Here is a 15,111-nt window from a genome sequence, read left to right as displayed (position 1 = left end):
GGTTCGGGCTCTAAATGGAACTGTGCCGGTCGGGTCGGGCTGGGTCAGACGATCTCGGGTACGGGTCGGGTTCGGGCTTCAGTTTAAAGCCTGTGCAGCCCTCTAGCTGTACACTACATGAAGGCCAAAAGGATGCTTTAGAAAACTTATATCTAGTTCAGCATCAACCCAAACACCAACTTCCTTAAACATGATTATATACACCAAGTTTTACATAATATATGTTTATGGATTCCCTCAAGGAAGCCTTTTGCACCGCTCCTACTCTGGCACACCCAGATCTACAACTTCCTTTCGTAGTCGATGTAGATGCATTTATGGTCGGGGTAGGAGCAGTCTTATCCCAGCGTCACAGAGAACCTCCCATCCTCCATCCATGTGCCTTCTACTCCAAGAAGCTATCCCCGGTGGAGTAAAACTATGACATTGGTAACCAGCAGCTCCTAGCTATCAAGCTTGCCCTAGAGAAGTGCGACACTGGCCTGGAGGGAGCCAATCACCATTTTGAAGTCATAACTGATCACAGTAATCTGGAATATCTCCGAGATGCTAAACGACTCAACCGACTCCAGCCCGGCTCAAAGAACCAAAAAGCAGACGCACTTTCCTGTCTCCATCACTCTGAAGCCATTAACTCTCCTCCGATCCAGTGGTCCCTTGACGACCAGACCACAGAAGCCACTCGCTCTGAACCTGCTCCGGTTTTATGGTTTATGTACCATCATCCCTACAGCTAACACTTCTACATTCATCTCCGGGCTCTGGACACCCAGGCAGCCAGCAAACCCTCTTGCTCCTCCAAAATCACTACTGGTGGCCCAAAATTGCTTGGGGAGTCTCCCAATTTTTCAAGAGCTGCTCAGTCTGCGCCATCTCCAAGAATCCCTGACACCTACCACACGGTAAACACATGGTAAACCCTCATCGGCCCTGGTCCCACCTCAGTTTTTGTGACTGATCTCCCTCCTTCCAACTCCCATACCTGCATCCTGGTGGTCATAGACAGGTTCTCTAAGACCATCAATGAGAGATGAATTGGAGATGTCATCACTGTATAGCTTGCTATCCTGTTTTCTAATTAAAGCACATCCATAATGGTAGTGAATGTGTGTGCGCGGCTATCTGAAGGGACTTTACCTGCATGCAATTCTCAGTACTTGACTTTCTCTGGCTTTTCTCTGTGCCATTAACATCAGCAACATTTATAACTTAACAGCGACACTAAAAAGTCTACTAAATGTGGTGCATTTTATCTTTTGGCTCTCTTGAGTTCTTATAGATAAATTGTGGTATGACAGTGAACTTCCACAGATTCACAAAAATTATGGAAAATAAACTGATTACTGAGTTAGCAATCCACCCACTCACAGCACCTCCTTAGGTCATGTCCATATTGAAATACACTAAAAATCTTTTTTTCATGACCTCTCAGCCTCCTTACTTCAGAAGTCCACCACATGCCGGTGGTTGTAACCTTGAAAAGATGATTTGTAGTTTAAAACCATGTCTAGGGAGATGTGTCATGGCCTTTGATAAAGTACTTGAGTAGAGTCTATACATCTTCAGCAAAGCGGAGCATCTCTTTTCCTCTGTGCTATTTTGAAAAGAAAAGTTGCCATTGTCAGTGATAGATTATTAGACCACAGCCCTTGGGGCTCATGAGGGACTGTATGTTACTCTCCTGTTCATAGCAAGATTAAAAGCCAACTGATTCAACACTAGATGACTAGATTGATTTTGCCATATTACACCTGACCTTCACTGTACTTCACACTAAATAAGAAAGGCCTGTATTAGGGCTTTGTGGTCACAATCATACTATATATAGAAGTATCACAAATTCTTGTGAATATACATTAACAATATATCATAATTTCCTGTTTTTAGTCATTTTTTTTCTTTTTCAAAAAGATTGAAACTGATCCCGCAGATTCACTCGTGGGCATGCTGGATCTCTCTCAGCTGTGATCCAGTTAAGATGTGATATAATTAATCATGACATGTGTTGTGATGTGTTACATATCATGAGGTAGTTAAACCTAATGATACTCTGAGGAATCCAGCATTTACTACAAAATGACAGTTCTATTGTGGGTTCACAGTGCGTACTTACGTCACTTTTACAATAACATTGCTCATACCAGGTGCAGTGTCAGGGTGTCTGTAAGGATACTGTCCGTCACGCTGGGCTACTGACTGATCTGTGATTCAAATCTACAGCGTGTTGAGATCTCTCCTCGCACTGTTTCCTCTAATAAATGAATGCTGATGAAGATTGGTCCATTCTCTTTAGTCTGTGCAAAGGCCATAATGAATAGCTATTATGTGTCTCTATGAGTCTGATCTAAATTTAATATGCAATCACATGCTCCTTCAGTGCCATACACCCCCCCCCCCCCCCCAAAAAAAAAAACAAAAACAAAAGCAAAAGCAAAACAAAAAAAACAAAAACACAGGTAGAAAGAGCAAATGAAGAATGAGAGGCATGACCGGTGTTGTGACATTACAGACAGACCCACCTGCAAGAATTGCACAGAGAGAAAATAAACAAGTGCGTGTCTGCTGAATCTGTCGCAACTGTCAGCTTTATTCTTGCTGTTTTTTTTTATCAAAAGAAAAATGCATGACAAAAATGTTAAAATGTTCCCATTGCAAACCTCCAGCTCTGGGACTGAGGCATTTGCCATTATAAAGGCTCAAAGAGCCTGTGGACACCAGTTTGATGTCCCATAATTCCCTGGTAGGGATAAAGTTAAGGTAATCCTCTGGTTCATGTTGTGTTGTGAAGCTCTAACTATTATTAGACTACATATAACCATTAATAGTGCATTTTGTTATGATGTGTGTGTGTGTTTGTTATAAGGACTCCAGAAGGTTCAGTCATGCTGAGTTCAGAGGACTTGCTCTCAAATGTCACACTCACTGGGGGAGAAGGAAAGGGACGCTCCCTTAGCCAATCATACTACCTCCTGCTGCTGATGCTGCCCCCGCTGCATCACCATGGAGATGGCAGCAATATCTGTCCCTATTGACAAGTCATAAGGAAGATGCATCCATTTTTTCTCAGTGGAGAGTAATATATCTGCATCTTCACAGTAGAAAAACTTCACAAAATAGCATTTGCATTAATTATGGATAAATTAGCGACATCCATGCTTTGTTGTTTTTTCCTCTAAACGCTCTTTCCAGAAGTCATTACTGCTGTCAAGCTTTTTAAACATGTTTGTAAAAGGGAGTGATGTCATAAGAGGAGGTGAGTAGGAATGAACAAGAAACAGGAAGTCAGGATGTTGTGTGTATATATTGTCTGTTATTAAAAAAATTATTTAAAAGTAATAATACATAATAATGATAATGCACACAATTTTAATATGACAATTTTAGTATGATTTACTTTAATGTATATATTTGTATTTAACAATAATAATAATTCTATCTCTTGATCAGATTTCACTTTAGAATAAGGGCTAATCACAGAAAGCACATGGGAATCCATTGAGAATAGGAACAAAGGGATCAAGAACAGATTGGATGGTCATGGCATTTTCTATCTTTCTGATACTAAAGTTACTGTCTAAAACACAATAGTATCTGGTCCTTTATCATCTTAATGTAGTTTGTGTGATAACAAATTTTGTAAACATTAGAACTGAGACTTACAATAATTACAAATCCAACACATTTGAGTGTCCCCATAAAAGTTGTTCTCTTTCAAATGGAGCGACAGTATGTAAAGGAGGAGCAGCAGATTCAATAATTATAATAATATGTTGATAGTTCAGTTGATAGTACCGGAACAGCCACAGATTCTGTTATCTTTTTCCTTCCGTTATGCTCTCTCAAACCCTTGCACAAGTTTTTATAACCCAAAGTTGTTATGCAAAGTTAATCAACTGTTTTTTTTTTCTTGAAGCAAGAGCCAGCTCATTGACAGGGCTTTATAAAAGATTTTGTGCCAGCAGTACGATGTGAACTTGCATCAATCAGTCATCCTTTAAATGCAGTAATTTTTTCAACTTATTGCCCATAACAAGACCCCAGAGGTTCATTTTTACAGCTCAGAAGTTAATTTTCTTTCTTTTTTAAATTTGTTTGCCTGTAAAAAAACAAAAACAAAACAAAAACAAGCATGTTTACTGGAAAACAAGACAAAAATATTTTTAATAGTTTTCATTCAAGCAGCCAAGCAGTCAATTTTGTTTCACGTTTCTGCTAAAATTCTTTGAAATGAATATAAAAGGCACAAATGAGTCAACTGTAGACACAGTAAAGCCACAATCACACTGACAGTGAAGAAATTGCTGCAGATCACGAGTGCTGTCACTTGCTAGTAGGCGTTCCCACAATGCATCACTGCCTATTTGCATAAAGTTGAACTTAATTTTGTCATATCACCAACGGTTGCTGTTGCTCATGTCACTGGAAATTGTGAAATTAATGTTTTCTTGTTGTTTTGTTGAACTGTCATTATTAACAACCCTGAAGAGTATAGAGCTAAATAAAATTAATAGAACAGCCAAGATGATTTGGTCTTTGAAATAATGACAAGAAATGTTTGAGTTCATATTTAAATGTCAGACTTTTAATTGCTAATCTCAAAATTGGTACAATTTGAAGCATGGTTTGTGACTTCTTCTGTTTGGAAGTCTCCTCATCACACTGATGGATGTTCTCTCTGTGTGTTTTCCTTTAACAGGCTGATGCTAAGATGGTCTGTGATGTTGTGAGCCGTATGGAGGATACCGAGCCCTACTCTCCAGAGCTGTTGTCTGCCATGATTCGCCTGTGGTCTGACTCAGGCATCCAGGAGTGCTTCAGCCGTGCCCGCGAGTACCAGCTCAATGACTCCGCCCAATAGTGAGTACAGCCCTCTGCTGAGAAGAGCCATTAGTGCTTTTATGCTTCATTAAGAGCATTCTGCCTAAATATACCAATCTTTTATTATATCATTTACTATCACGCTGCAGTAAATTGTAAACTGTAAATTGAACGTGGCCACATTAGGTAGCGTCAACAGTATAATATGTATAGTCTTTATTTGCAATGCTTGTTTGAACAGGTTGCTTTTAGAGTATTATTTGAACTCAAGTAATGTCACTCTGAAGGGAATTTACAGATGCAATTAAAGTATGCGCTGATGAAAGGTCTCGAGTTTGTGTGTGTATGTGTGCTATACGTGTATGCGTGTGCGTAATAACATGGAAAGAGTTCAGTCAGCATTATATTTCTGATGTTGTGGTTTACTGTAATAGTTGGGGAAACCTTTCCTTGTGGAAAGTGGTGTTTAGATGAAGACAAATTACTTGCTCACATATTGACAACACAGATGATGTTACTTTGAGGCAAATGTGGGGAGGGGAAGGACTGTTTAGGGTGCCAAAAAGAGTTTGGTAGACAAGTCTGGGAGAGAAGTTTTTCTTCTTCATTATTTGCATATAAACATCACCAAGTTTTGCATAAATGTTCAGCCTTTTGTTCAGGGATCAGTAAGACAAACAGTTGCCAGTGGTATTTCATCATTCCAAATCTTACGATTTACATATTTGTGAAAGAGGGCTGCTAGGAGCTGAAGGAGATTGACCAATATATGGCTGACTGACATTTACTTTTTGATAGATTTTTATATATATATATATATATATATGTTGAATTGTAGTATTTTTTCAAATAACCTTGCCAATATGTGAAAAGCTGTAAATCTTCAGGAAGAATTTAATTTTAATAGACAATGTGAATACGCACACACACACACACACACACACACACACATTTACATGAAAAGGCCATCTCCATTAGCCTACATTAATTCATATAGTTTTCTTACTGTCTTCACTTGCATAACCCAGTTGGTCCAGTTTTATTGTATAGCAGACAATGTTCCCTAAATAATTATTTTTAAAACAATGCTATTTTCTTCTTAAATATATAATTTAATGTTATTATATTTTTATTTTGTTTATATTTTAGTTATTATTTATTTTTTATATATTTAATATTTTAACATATTTTTGTTATTCTTTTATATTCTATATTTTAATATTGGTGGCACTGTATGTTTGTGTGTGTGAATTTAATTTTAATAGACAATGTGAATACGCACACACACACACACACACACACACACACACACACACATTTACATGAAAAGGCCATCTCCATTAGCCTACATTAATTCATATAGTTTTCTTACTGTCTTCACTTGCATAACCCAGTTGGTCCAGTTTTATTGTATAGCAGACAATGTTCCCTAAATAATTATTTTTAAAACAATGCTATTTTCTTCTTAAATATATAATTTAATGTTATTATATTTTTATTTTGTTTATATTTTAGTTATTATTTATTTTTTATATATTTAATATTTTAACATATTTTTGTTATTCTTTTATATTCTATATTTTAATATTGGTGGCACTGTATGTTTGTGTGTGTGTGTGTGTGTGTTTCAATATAAAGAAGAAATGTCTCTTTTGCAGTGCACAGTCTTTTTATCCAATCATATTTAATTCAGACTGCAAACTGCGAACACATTTGTATGTAAAATATTTGTCTGTGTAGTTTTAATCTAGATTCAGTAGCTGCACAGTGCACAGGAAACATTGCTGTACACCTGTGTTTATGTTTCTTAGCTTTTATTTGTGTGTGTGTGTATTTACACTAAAGACTTGGCCAGCTTGCCAGGTACAACTTGTATGTCTGAAGGCTGGAATACACTACACAACTTTTAAAATCTGAACAGATTTTAAAACGTTAGGCATCATACACTTACCGCCTTTGTAAATAGTCACAGAGGAAAACTGGCCATCATGCACTAAACGACTGAGGATCATATAGGGGTGTGCGATATATATCGTCTGCGATAATATCATAATTGTTGTTTTAACGATGTGCGATTTGACATTATCGAGTATTTTGCAAAAACCATTCAAAACATCCCTACAGAGCGCACGCATACATTACGTGAAGTCTAGACTAGTGAGTGTGTGCATTTAGTGTTTTCTTTCACTGCATGATTCAGTCTATTAAAATGCATTTAGAATGATCACAAATTCAAGACATGATGGCAGAAAATTTATATATTTATACCACTTCATATAGTTATTCAATTTCACACGAAGAGTGCCGTTTTTCTCCAAAAATTACCATGATTACAAATGTGACATTGAATTCAATAAACAATAAGTTAATTAAGAGACTTACGTTTTAGACACCATATTGCTTGTTTTTGCTCTATTTCGCCAGCAAAAATCATTCCGAATACAGCCACAGCGCTGTTTTGTGTCTCTGAGCAACATGACGGTGTTTCGTTCTTGAATGAATCAACCGTTTACATGATTAAGCTCAATCGCAATGACTCGCTTATTAACAATGATTTGCTGCCACCTGCTGGCGGTTTTAATTTCAAATTTCGTCTTTTTCTTTCTTTTCTTTTTTTGATTTTTTTCATGTTTTAAATCATTTCAAATATCAGTATTCAACGTTTTATGTTTAATATATCAAAACATTATTTATGCATTTGTAAATGCAGGTTAAATGCATTCATGTCTTGCATTAAACAAAATACATGTGTGTAAATACATCTAAATGCCACTTCAGATGCAGCTTCTGTGTTGATTTAATTTGCTTGGTAATAGCCCAAATGTCTTATTATTCTAATTCCCTGATTAAATGTAAGAATTTGACTCAAAAGATAATGGACACTTTTAGAAAAAATGGCTTTATAAAGGTAAAAATGCCCATAAAATGCAAAAATCAGTTTAAACTTATTGGAAAAGATTAATTTCTATCAGTATGAACTGACCACCACACAGAATATGAAGAATATTAAAAACATTAGGAGTCAGCTGTCTGCGGCAGTCCTTAAGATATCAGCACAATAACACACTCAGCAAAATATCGTCTAATTATCGTTATCGATAAAATCCCAGAAAATATCAAGATATAATTTTTTGTCATTATTGCACACCCCTAGGATCATACACTACCAGACTTTAAAGTCCTTCCAATCACAACAAACTCACGCAGAAACATGCACCTTGTTGCTAGGAGACACATGACAAATGAAAACAATATGTGTTCTAAAATCGGCTGAAAATATCAAAGAAAGGAGTTCAGGAGAGATTTGAGATAATTTCCTTTGGGCTGTTTATCCACACCGGCGGTTTACAATGTACGGCATACTGGCTTCCACATGTCTTTAGGCTGTAGGCTTGTCTTTCTTCTCCCCAAGGGTTCATTGAACTGCAACTTGAATATCAGGAGACATTTCAGAACATGTCTGATTGAGGCGCAGTGGTCTTTTCCAGAGTGAGATGCTGAAACTGGATTAGATTGGCCCTCATAATCATTTGTTCTCTGGAAAACTTTCATCATTATCTGAACTTACTCCACAATTTCTGTCCTTCCTCTCTCCTTCTCTCATACTCACCACCCTCTACCATGGAACTCTGATTCTGCCCACATTATGGTGCCATAGGAGTTTATCCACTCCTGTCCATCCTTTTAAAAGCTCCTTCCCTTCCACACTGCAATCATTTCCCACCTCTACAGTTGTTCCTCTTGTCCTCTCAGCTTTGTTCCTGATCAGTTTTATTTTTCTCTTTGACTTTCATTTCTTCAGTAATTATTAAAATCATAGAATTTACAAGAACCTTGTTCCATTTCTGGTTATAAGAGAATTCTGGTGTTTTTTGATCGCAAGTCATAATCTCTTGTGGAAGTGCTGGCCTGAACTTAAACTTCATATCTACATTGTGTTCAGTTCAGCCCCTCCATTCTTGACGTTTCCAGAGCAAAAATAGGAAATCTCTATGTTCTTAGTCTTGGACAGTATGATGACATTCTGATAAATGTTTCATCTTTCAGATGAACCTTCAGTGGCTTTGCCTTCAGAAGATGTAGGAAGTTTAACTTATTCTCAGTTTTTTGGGTCTGATAGTGTATCTTTACTGAATTACTGTCACAATCAACATGACTTGTATTCGTAGCAACTTGGTTATTTGTCATTGTCAAGAAAATTTCTCAACAACGAGAGTTGCTGATAAAGTTTTTTTCCCCCGTTATAGATATCTATGGCTACCAAAACTTGTCTGTATATATAGTATAAAAGTTTTACTATTAAACTAATATGAGTTTATTAGACAGTTAAAATACCTAAAGGGATCATTCACCCAAAAATGAATATTCTGTCATCATCAAATATTTTCTGTGTGTGTAACGTCCATTCAATATCATTTTTTTGTGTTCCACAGAGGAAAGAAATCATACAGGTTTGAAACGACATGAGGGTGAGTAAATTATAACAGAGTTTTAATTTTTGGGTGAACTATCCCTTTAAGCGACAGTACAGCAATTCCAGAGGTAACGTCTCAATTATTTCTCAGACATTCCATATTAATTATCACCATGTACTACAATTTCCTTATGAAACATTGTAACATTCTTGCAGCACCCAGAATTTCAGACCTTTTTGTTACCACAATAAATGTGTCTCCAATGCCCTGTAGTTCTTTTTCCTGCACATCTTTCTGTCTCTCTCTCCATGATGGGGAGCAGCAGACAGCAGGCAGGCCGCTGAGAGGTGTTGCCAGGCAGAGCACTCAAGCAGCAGCAGGAAACAGAGGGAGGGTGGAGGGAGAAAGAAAGAAAGATGGTGTATGAGAGAGAGGGAGGGAGCAGGGGGAAGGGCAGAGCTGGCAAGCAGCCTGAGTGGTAGAGAGATACGAGTTTCCCATACTAAAAGGAGAGAGAAGTGAAGAAACCCTACAGTACAACCCCGCCCGCATGTCCATTAGGCCTAAAATGACGGAGTGAAGTCCACATAGAGTGTCATCATATTTATAAAAGATTTACAATAGTACATACAGCTATTCCTCAGAACACAGGGCATTAAGTGCACAGGAGAGAAAAACGTTAGCACTGCTGCAAATATCAAAATGTGCTTAAATGTGCACATGCAGACTTCCTTAATGTGTATATTAAGGATACACATTATCCCCCCCCCCCGAATAATTAGGATTTAAAAAATTTTTTTTTAAAGGAAGTCTCTTATGCTCACCATACCATAGTAAACAGCAATATTGTGAAATCCTATTACAGTTGAAAAAAACGTCAAGTTTTCTATTTTCATACATTTTAAATTGCTATTTATTCATGTGATGTCTAAGTTTAGTTTGTGTATGCCAAATACTGTATTTCATGAACAATTTCAGACTATTTTCCTTCCCAACCTCCATACCTGTCTCTGAACTATGAAATGAAGTGAAATTTGCCTTTAGTCAAATGTAATGAAAGATTACCAGCACTTATAGTGATTTTATCAGGCCATTGTGGACAGTTGCTTTCTAAAAAAAAAAAAGCTTATGGAAATCCTCAGTAAACATAGCCGCGATAAATCTGCTATTTGTTAATAGACAAACTACGCTGAGAGGAATGCATGCACAGCCAACAGATACAGGTCACAAAGGAAGGTGCCCCAAGGAGAGAATGAGGTAGAACTAACATTATCAAAGAGCAGAGATTAAAAAATAATGTCAGTTGATGGTTATCCTTATTAGTGCAGTCCCATTTGAGATTGTGCCCTATGAGATCATTCATACTTAAGTATTTAAGTTCGAGCTGTGTCAGGCAGACTTGAGTTCAATGCCACTAAGCAATCCTGCAAACCAAAAGTGCCACTATTAAACATTAATATAACTTAGCAAGTTACAGTCACAGCAACAGCACCCCCTAGAGTCAGTGTGGTGAACCACAGGAAGAGAAATACATGCAAAATACATTTTGAGATGGTTTATTGATGGTATAGTGTTTCCATATAGGGCTGAGAATATACACAATATATATCTGAGAATTGTATTCAAATTAAAATTAATTTGGGCATTCTATCTATCTATCTATCTATCTATCTATCTATCTATCATTATTTAATTAATGACCTAGTTTTTTTTTATTTGTTTCTGGGATTAACATAGATTCTGTTTCCCAGATCTTCCCATTGGTCTGAGACTTTTGGACCTCACATGTCATAGACCTTGCCCTCACTTCCTGTATTATTTCTCTTATGTATTTATTTATTTTGTTTGTTCAGTCCTCTTTCTACTCTCTTCCTTTCTGTGGATGTTTGGCACAAGGCATTTCACATTATTATCAGATATTCAACTGCTATTTATTACTAAATCATTTTAGATTTATTGTTGAGTGAGGCAGCATTTCGTTAAGTGGAATTATTTGTTGGAAGGGATGTTCTGAGGTCAGGAGGCTGTATACGTAGCCAGGGACAGTATAAGGGGGAGGAGACTAATAAGTCACAGAAAAAATTTAAGTAAAAATGAAATGTAACACTCAATAAGGAGGCTGTAGGGTGTCCCACCTTTCAGTGCTATTTGCCATTTTCATGTACTTGTTTGTTTACTCAACAAGTAGATTTGAGCAGATACTACACTATTGTTCAAAAGTTTAGGATCTGTTAGATATTTTAATGTTTTTGAACAAAGTCTGCATTTGTTTGTAAAACAGTAGTAAAAAAAAGTAGTATACCAATTTAAAATAACTGTTTTCTATTTAAGTAATTTTAAAATGCATTCTTCAGTGTCACATGATGCTTCAGAAATCATTCTAATATGCTGATTTAGTGCTCAAGTAACATTCAATATTATTATGAATTTAGAAAACAGTTGTGCTGCTTAATATTTTTATGGAAACTGTGACACATTTTTTCAGGATTCCTTGATTAATAGAAAGGCAGCAAGGTGAACTGACATGCCTAAAAGGGACTTTGGTGTAGTTGAGCGCTGGAGACAGTAGCGACAGTGGAATGTTCACATTTCCCTGAAGGATTCTGTAGCAACCAAGGAAATTTTGAACTGCAACATCGCTTTGCTGCAGATGGACAGGAAAGGAAGGGATATAAGAAAGAGAGAGAAGCAAAAAGAGAAAGAGCAGCATGTACACCTAAGAATAGAAGATATAATTACACAAGATACAAAATTAAAAATCTAATTGATCTGGAATGATAGTTGTTTAACCAAATATGTTTCCAGCAGAAATACTTGCAGTAATTTCCCTCTAAATGTGTCAAAACATTTTTGGAATTGCATTTTGATGTAATCATCCATTAGTGTCTAGTGTCTACCAGTATTACCAGCCAAAGGTTTTGATGCATGTTTCGGCATCTTGTGGTACTCAACCTTCAATTCAACTGGCATCCAAGCACACATATTTCACTGTTTCTTTCATCTGAAATATAAATGACATCCACAGCCTTGGAGAATATGCATCACACATTGTTGAAATGCAAGCTCAGTCCTCCCTGTCTGCTTGCATCATTGTTGCGTTTGGAAGAGGACAGCGTGTGTATGTGTGTGTCAGCTGTGAGTGGCACAATTTTATTTTGACTTATACGTTATGTCTTATAGTCTGAATGACTTCCTGTATCTAAGGTTGTGTCTTTAGTAAGATGGACTCTCATCTGATTTGTTGACACTGTTATATGAAAAGCAGTCATTTTTTGCATAAATGAGATGTCAACTAAAGAATGATGACAGGTGAATTCACTAAAAATTTAAATTTTTTTAATACATTTGTCACTTATGTTTAGCAAGGCTACATTTATTTTTAATAAAAAATACAGACATATTGTTAAATAATACCATAATTTAAAATGTAATTGATTCCTGTCATGGCAAAGCTGAATTTTCAGCAGTCATTATTCCAGTCTTCAGTGTCACACGATCCTTCAGACATTTTGTAATGATAAGTTCAATAAAACAGCATTTATTTGTAACAGTATACTGTAAATGCCTTTACTGTCACTTTTGATCATTTTAATGCGTGCTTGGTGGATACAAGTATTTTAATTTCTTACTGACCCCCCAGCTTTTGAACTGTGTATGTATGCCTGATTATAATACCATCATCTGATGAATTACTGATGCCATGATCAATAAAAATTGTGTTAAATGTGCTAGGCAAATAGTAGTTTTAGTGCAAGCTATAACTAGTCTAATGTATATTGAAAAGATGTGTTTTTTGCTGAAAATAATGGAAGTTACTTAATTTAAATACAGGACAATACTATTTTAGGGCATTTAACACTCAACTATTCAACTATTTTGTGGCTGGTTAGTGTGCTGAAATACAGCATTGTTTAGTAAATTCACAAACAATCTTTTAAAGGGGTGGTTCACTGGGTTTTTCTAGGCTTGATTGTGTTTATGGGGTGCAGTCTAACATGTGCTAATGCTTTGTTTTTTAAAAAACACATGATTTTCCACATAATTTCACCTGTTTTTATGAAGCCCCTCCCTCAGAAATAGGCGATGGGCTCTGATTGGTTAGCTAGCCCAGTGTGTTGTGATTGGCTCAACCGTCTCTAGTGCGCGTCTAAAGTGCCTTTTCCCGAGGGCGGGGTTTATCTGGGTTTGTGATGTCACAAATCGGGATGTAACTCGTTGTAGTCCCTACCAGCCGTTTTTGTTGGCATTAAACTGCCAGAATTTTAAAATACGATATCTCCGTTTGCATTGAACTTTCAGCTTTGTAACTTTGCAGATATTGTTTATTCTCAAACAGCAACATTACACACTAACTAACATTTAAAAAGTGAAATCGCAATGAACCACCCCTTTAAGAGATTGATTTGTGATGTTTTTATGTATTAAGAAATAAAAACAACAACACATGTATTTCCTTGGTTGAAAAGCTACTAGTATCTGCAAAGAGACTTTTCTACTTCATGTGAATGACAGTTGCTGAGATTCTGTGGAAAACTATGGGTCCTAACGGACATTCCTTCTTTCTTCCTCCAGTTACTTAGACAGTTTAGATCGAATTGGTGCTGCAGACTACCAGCCCACAGAGCAGGACATTCTGCGAACTCGAGTGAAGACCACCGGGATTGTAGAAACCCACTTCACCTTCAAGAACCTGCACTTCAGGTGAGACTGATTGGCACAGAATTTATTCATCTGAATGTACAGTGTGTAATTCAGAGCCTTGCGCCGGCTGTTAGAGTACTACAGTTATTATTTTCACTCGTTCCTGATTCATAATCAGGCCACGTTTCAGATAAAAAAAGTCTGATCTGCTATATGTAGCAAAAAGTGTTTTTAACTCACATTACAACTGGAGTGGTTATAGACCAAGATGAACACAGATTAATATCTCCAAACACCGACATCATCTCACTTCATATCATCTCCTCATTCACAGGTTTTTTTCACTCTCTCAGCTGATAGCACATGAAAAGAGAAGACTAAAATAAAAGTGTTGATGTGGGTTAGACAGACAGATCTGCCTCCATTATTCTGAAGACAGATTTAGAATCTCGCCATACTGATACGGCAGAAGCTAGCATTTCCGCAGAAAAGGGCAGGGCCTCAGTGGACAGCTACCATCTGAATGACATATCCGCGAATAATATTGAGGAAAAATAGTCATAGTCATATAATAGTCTCATGTAAGTGTAGTCATATAAGTCTCGAAAGTCTGCATTTACATTATCATAGATTGCAGTTGAATTTTCAGCAGCCATTATTTAAGTCTTCAGAGTTATATAATCCTACAGAAAACATTCTAATATGCTGATTTGCTCTGGAAGCATTTTTTTAATGAAAACATTTGTGCTGCTTAATATTTTTGTGGAAACTGTGATAGTTTTTTCAGGATTCTTTGATGAATAGAAAGTTCAAAAGAACGTCTCTAGGTTACGTATGTAACCATGGTTCCCCGAGGGAACGAGACGCTGCGTCGAGTCGCTTTGGGAACGCCCTTGCGTGACCGCGTTCTGAAGCACGTGTCAAATCCGTCCAATGGAGCAGCGAGACGTCACGAGCAGGGTGACGTAAGCACCAGAAAGCATAAAAGCGCAACCGGCCGGGCACCACCCAGCTTCGATGAAGTAGCACCTGCAGGGATGCAGGAAGTATGGCAAAGAGACGCAGCGTCTCGTTCCCTCGGGGAACCATGGTTACATACGTAACCTAGAGACGTTCCCCTTCAGGAACTCGAGCTGCGTCGAGTCGCTTTGGGGAAGAGAATACCCACTGCGCCATACTACCAAGTCCCTGCCTGTGTGTGTGTCCTATGAGCACATCACGAAGAGAGAACTGGGGA

General features: G+C 37.2%; 1 protein-coding gene across 2 annotated transcripts in view; it reads left to right on the top strand.

Moving 5' to 3' along the window:
* Positions 1 to 15,111, top strand: part of gnao1a (guanine nucleotide binding protein (G protein), alpha activating activity polypeptide O, a) — a 137,628-nt gene that overhangs the window by 101,022 nt on the left and 21,495 nt on the right. For both annotated transcript variants that reach the window (XM_016270002.1, XM_016270001.1), the window contains exons 4-5: positions 4,697 to 4,857; positions 13,806 to 13,934. In XM_016270002.1, the coding sequence (XP_016125488.1) occupies positions 4,697 to 4,857; positions 13,806 to 13,934 (290 nt within the window). The remainder of the gene's footprint in view (positions 1 to 4,696; positions 4,858 to 13,805; positions 13,935 to 15,111) is intronic.

This window comes from Sinocyclocheilus grahami, unplaced genomic scaffold, assembly GCF_001515645.1.
Source record: "Sinocyclocheilus grahami isolate Dianchi unplaced genomic scaffold, SAMN03320097.WGS_v1.1 scaffold55.1, whole genome shotgun sequence".
NCBI lineage: Eukaryota > Metazoa > Chordata > Actinopteri > Cypriniformes > Cyprinidae > Sinocyclocheilus > Sinocyclocheilus grahami.
This window is presented reverse-complemented; position numbering and strand designations above follow the sequence as displayed.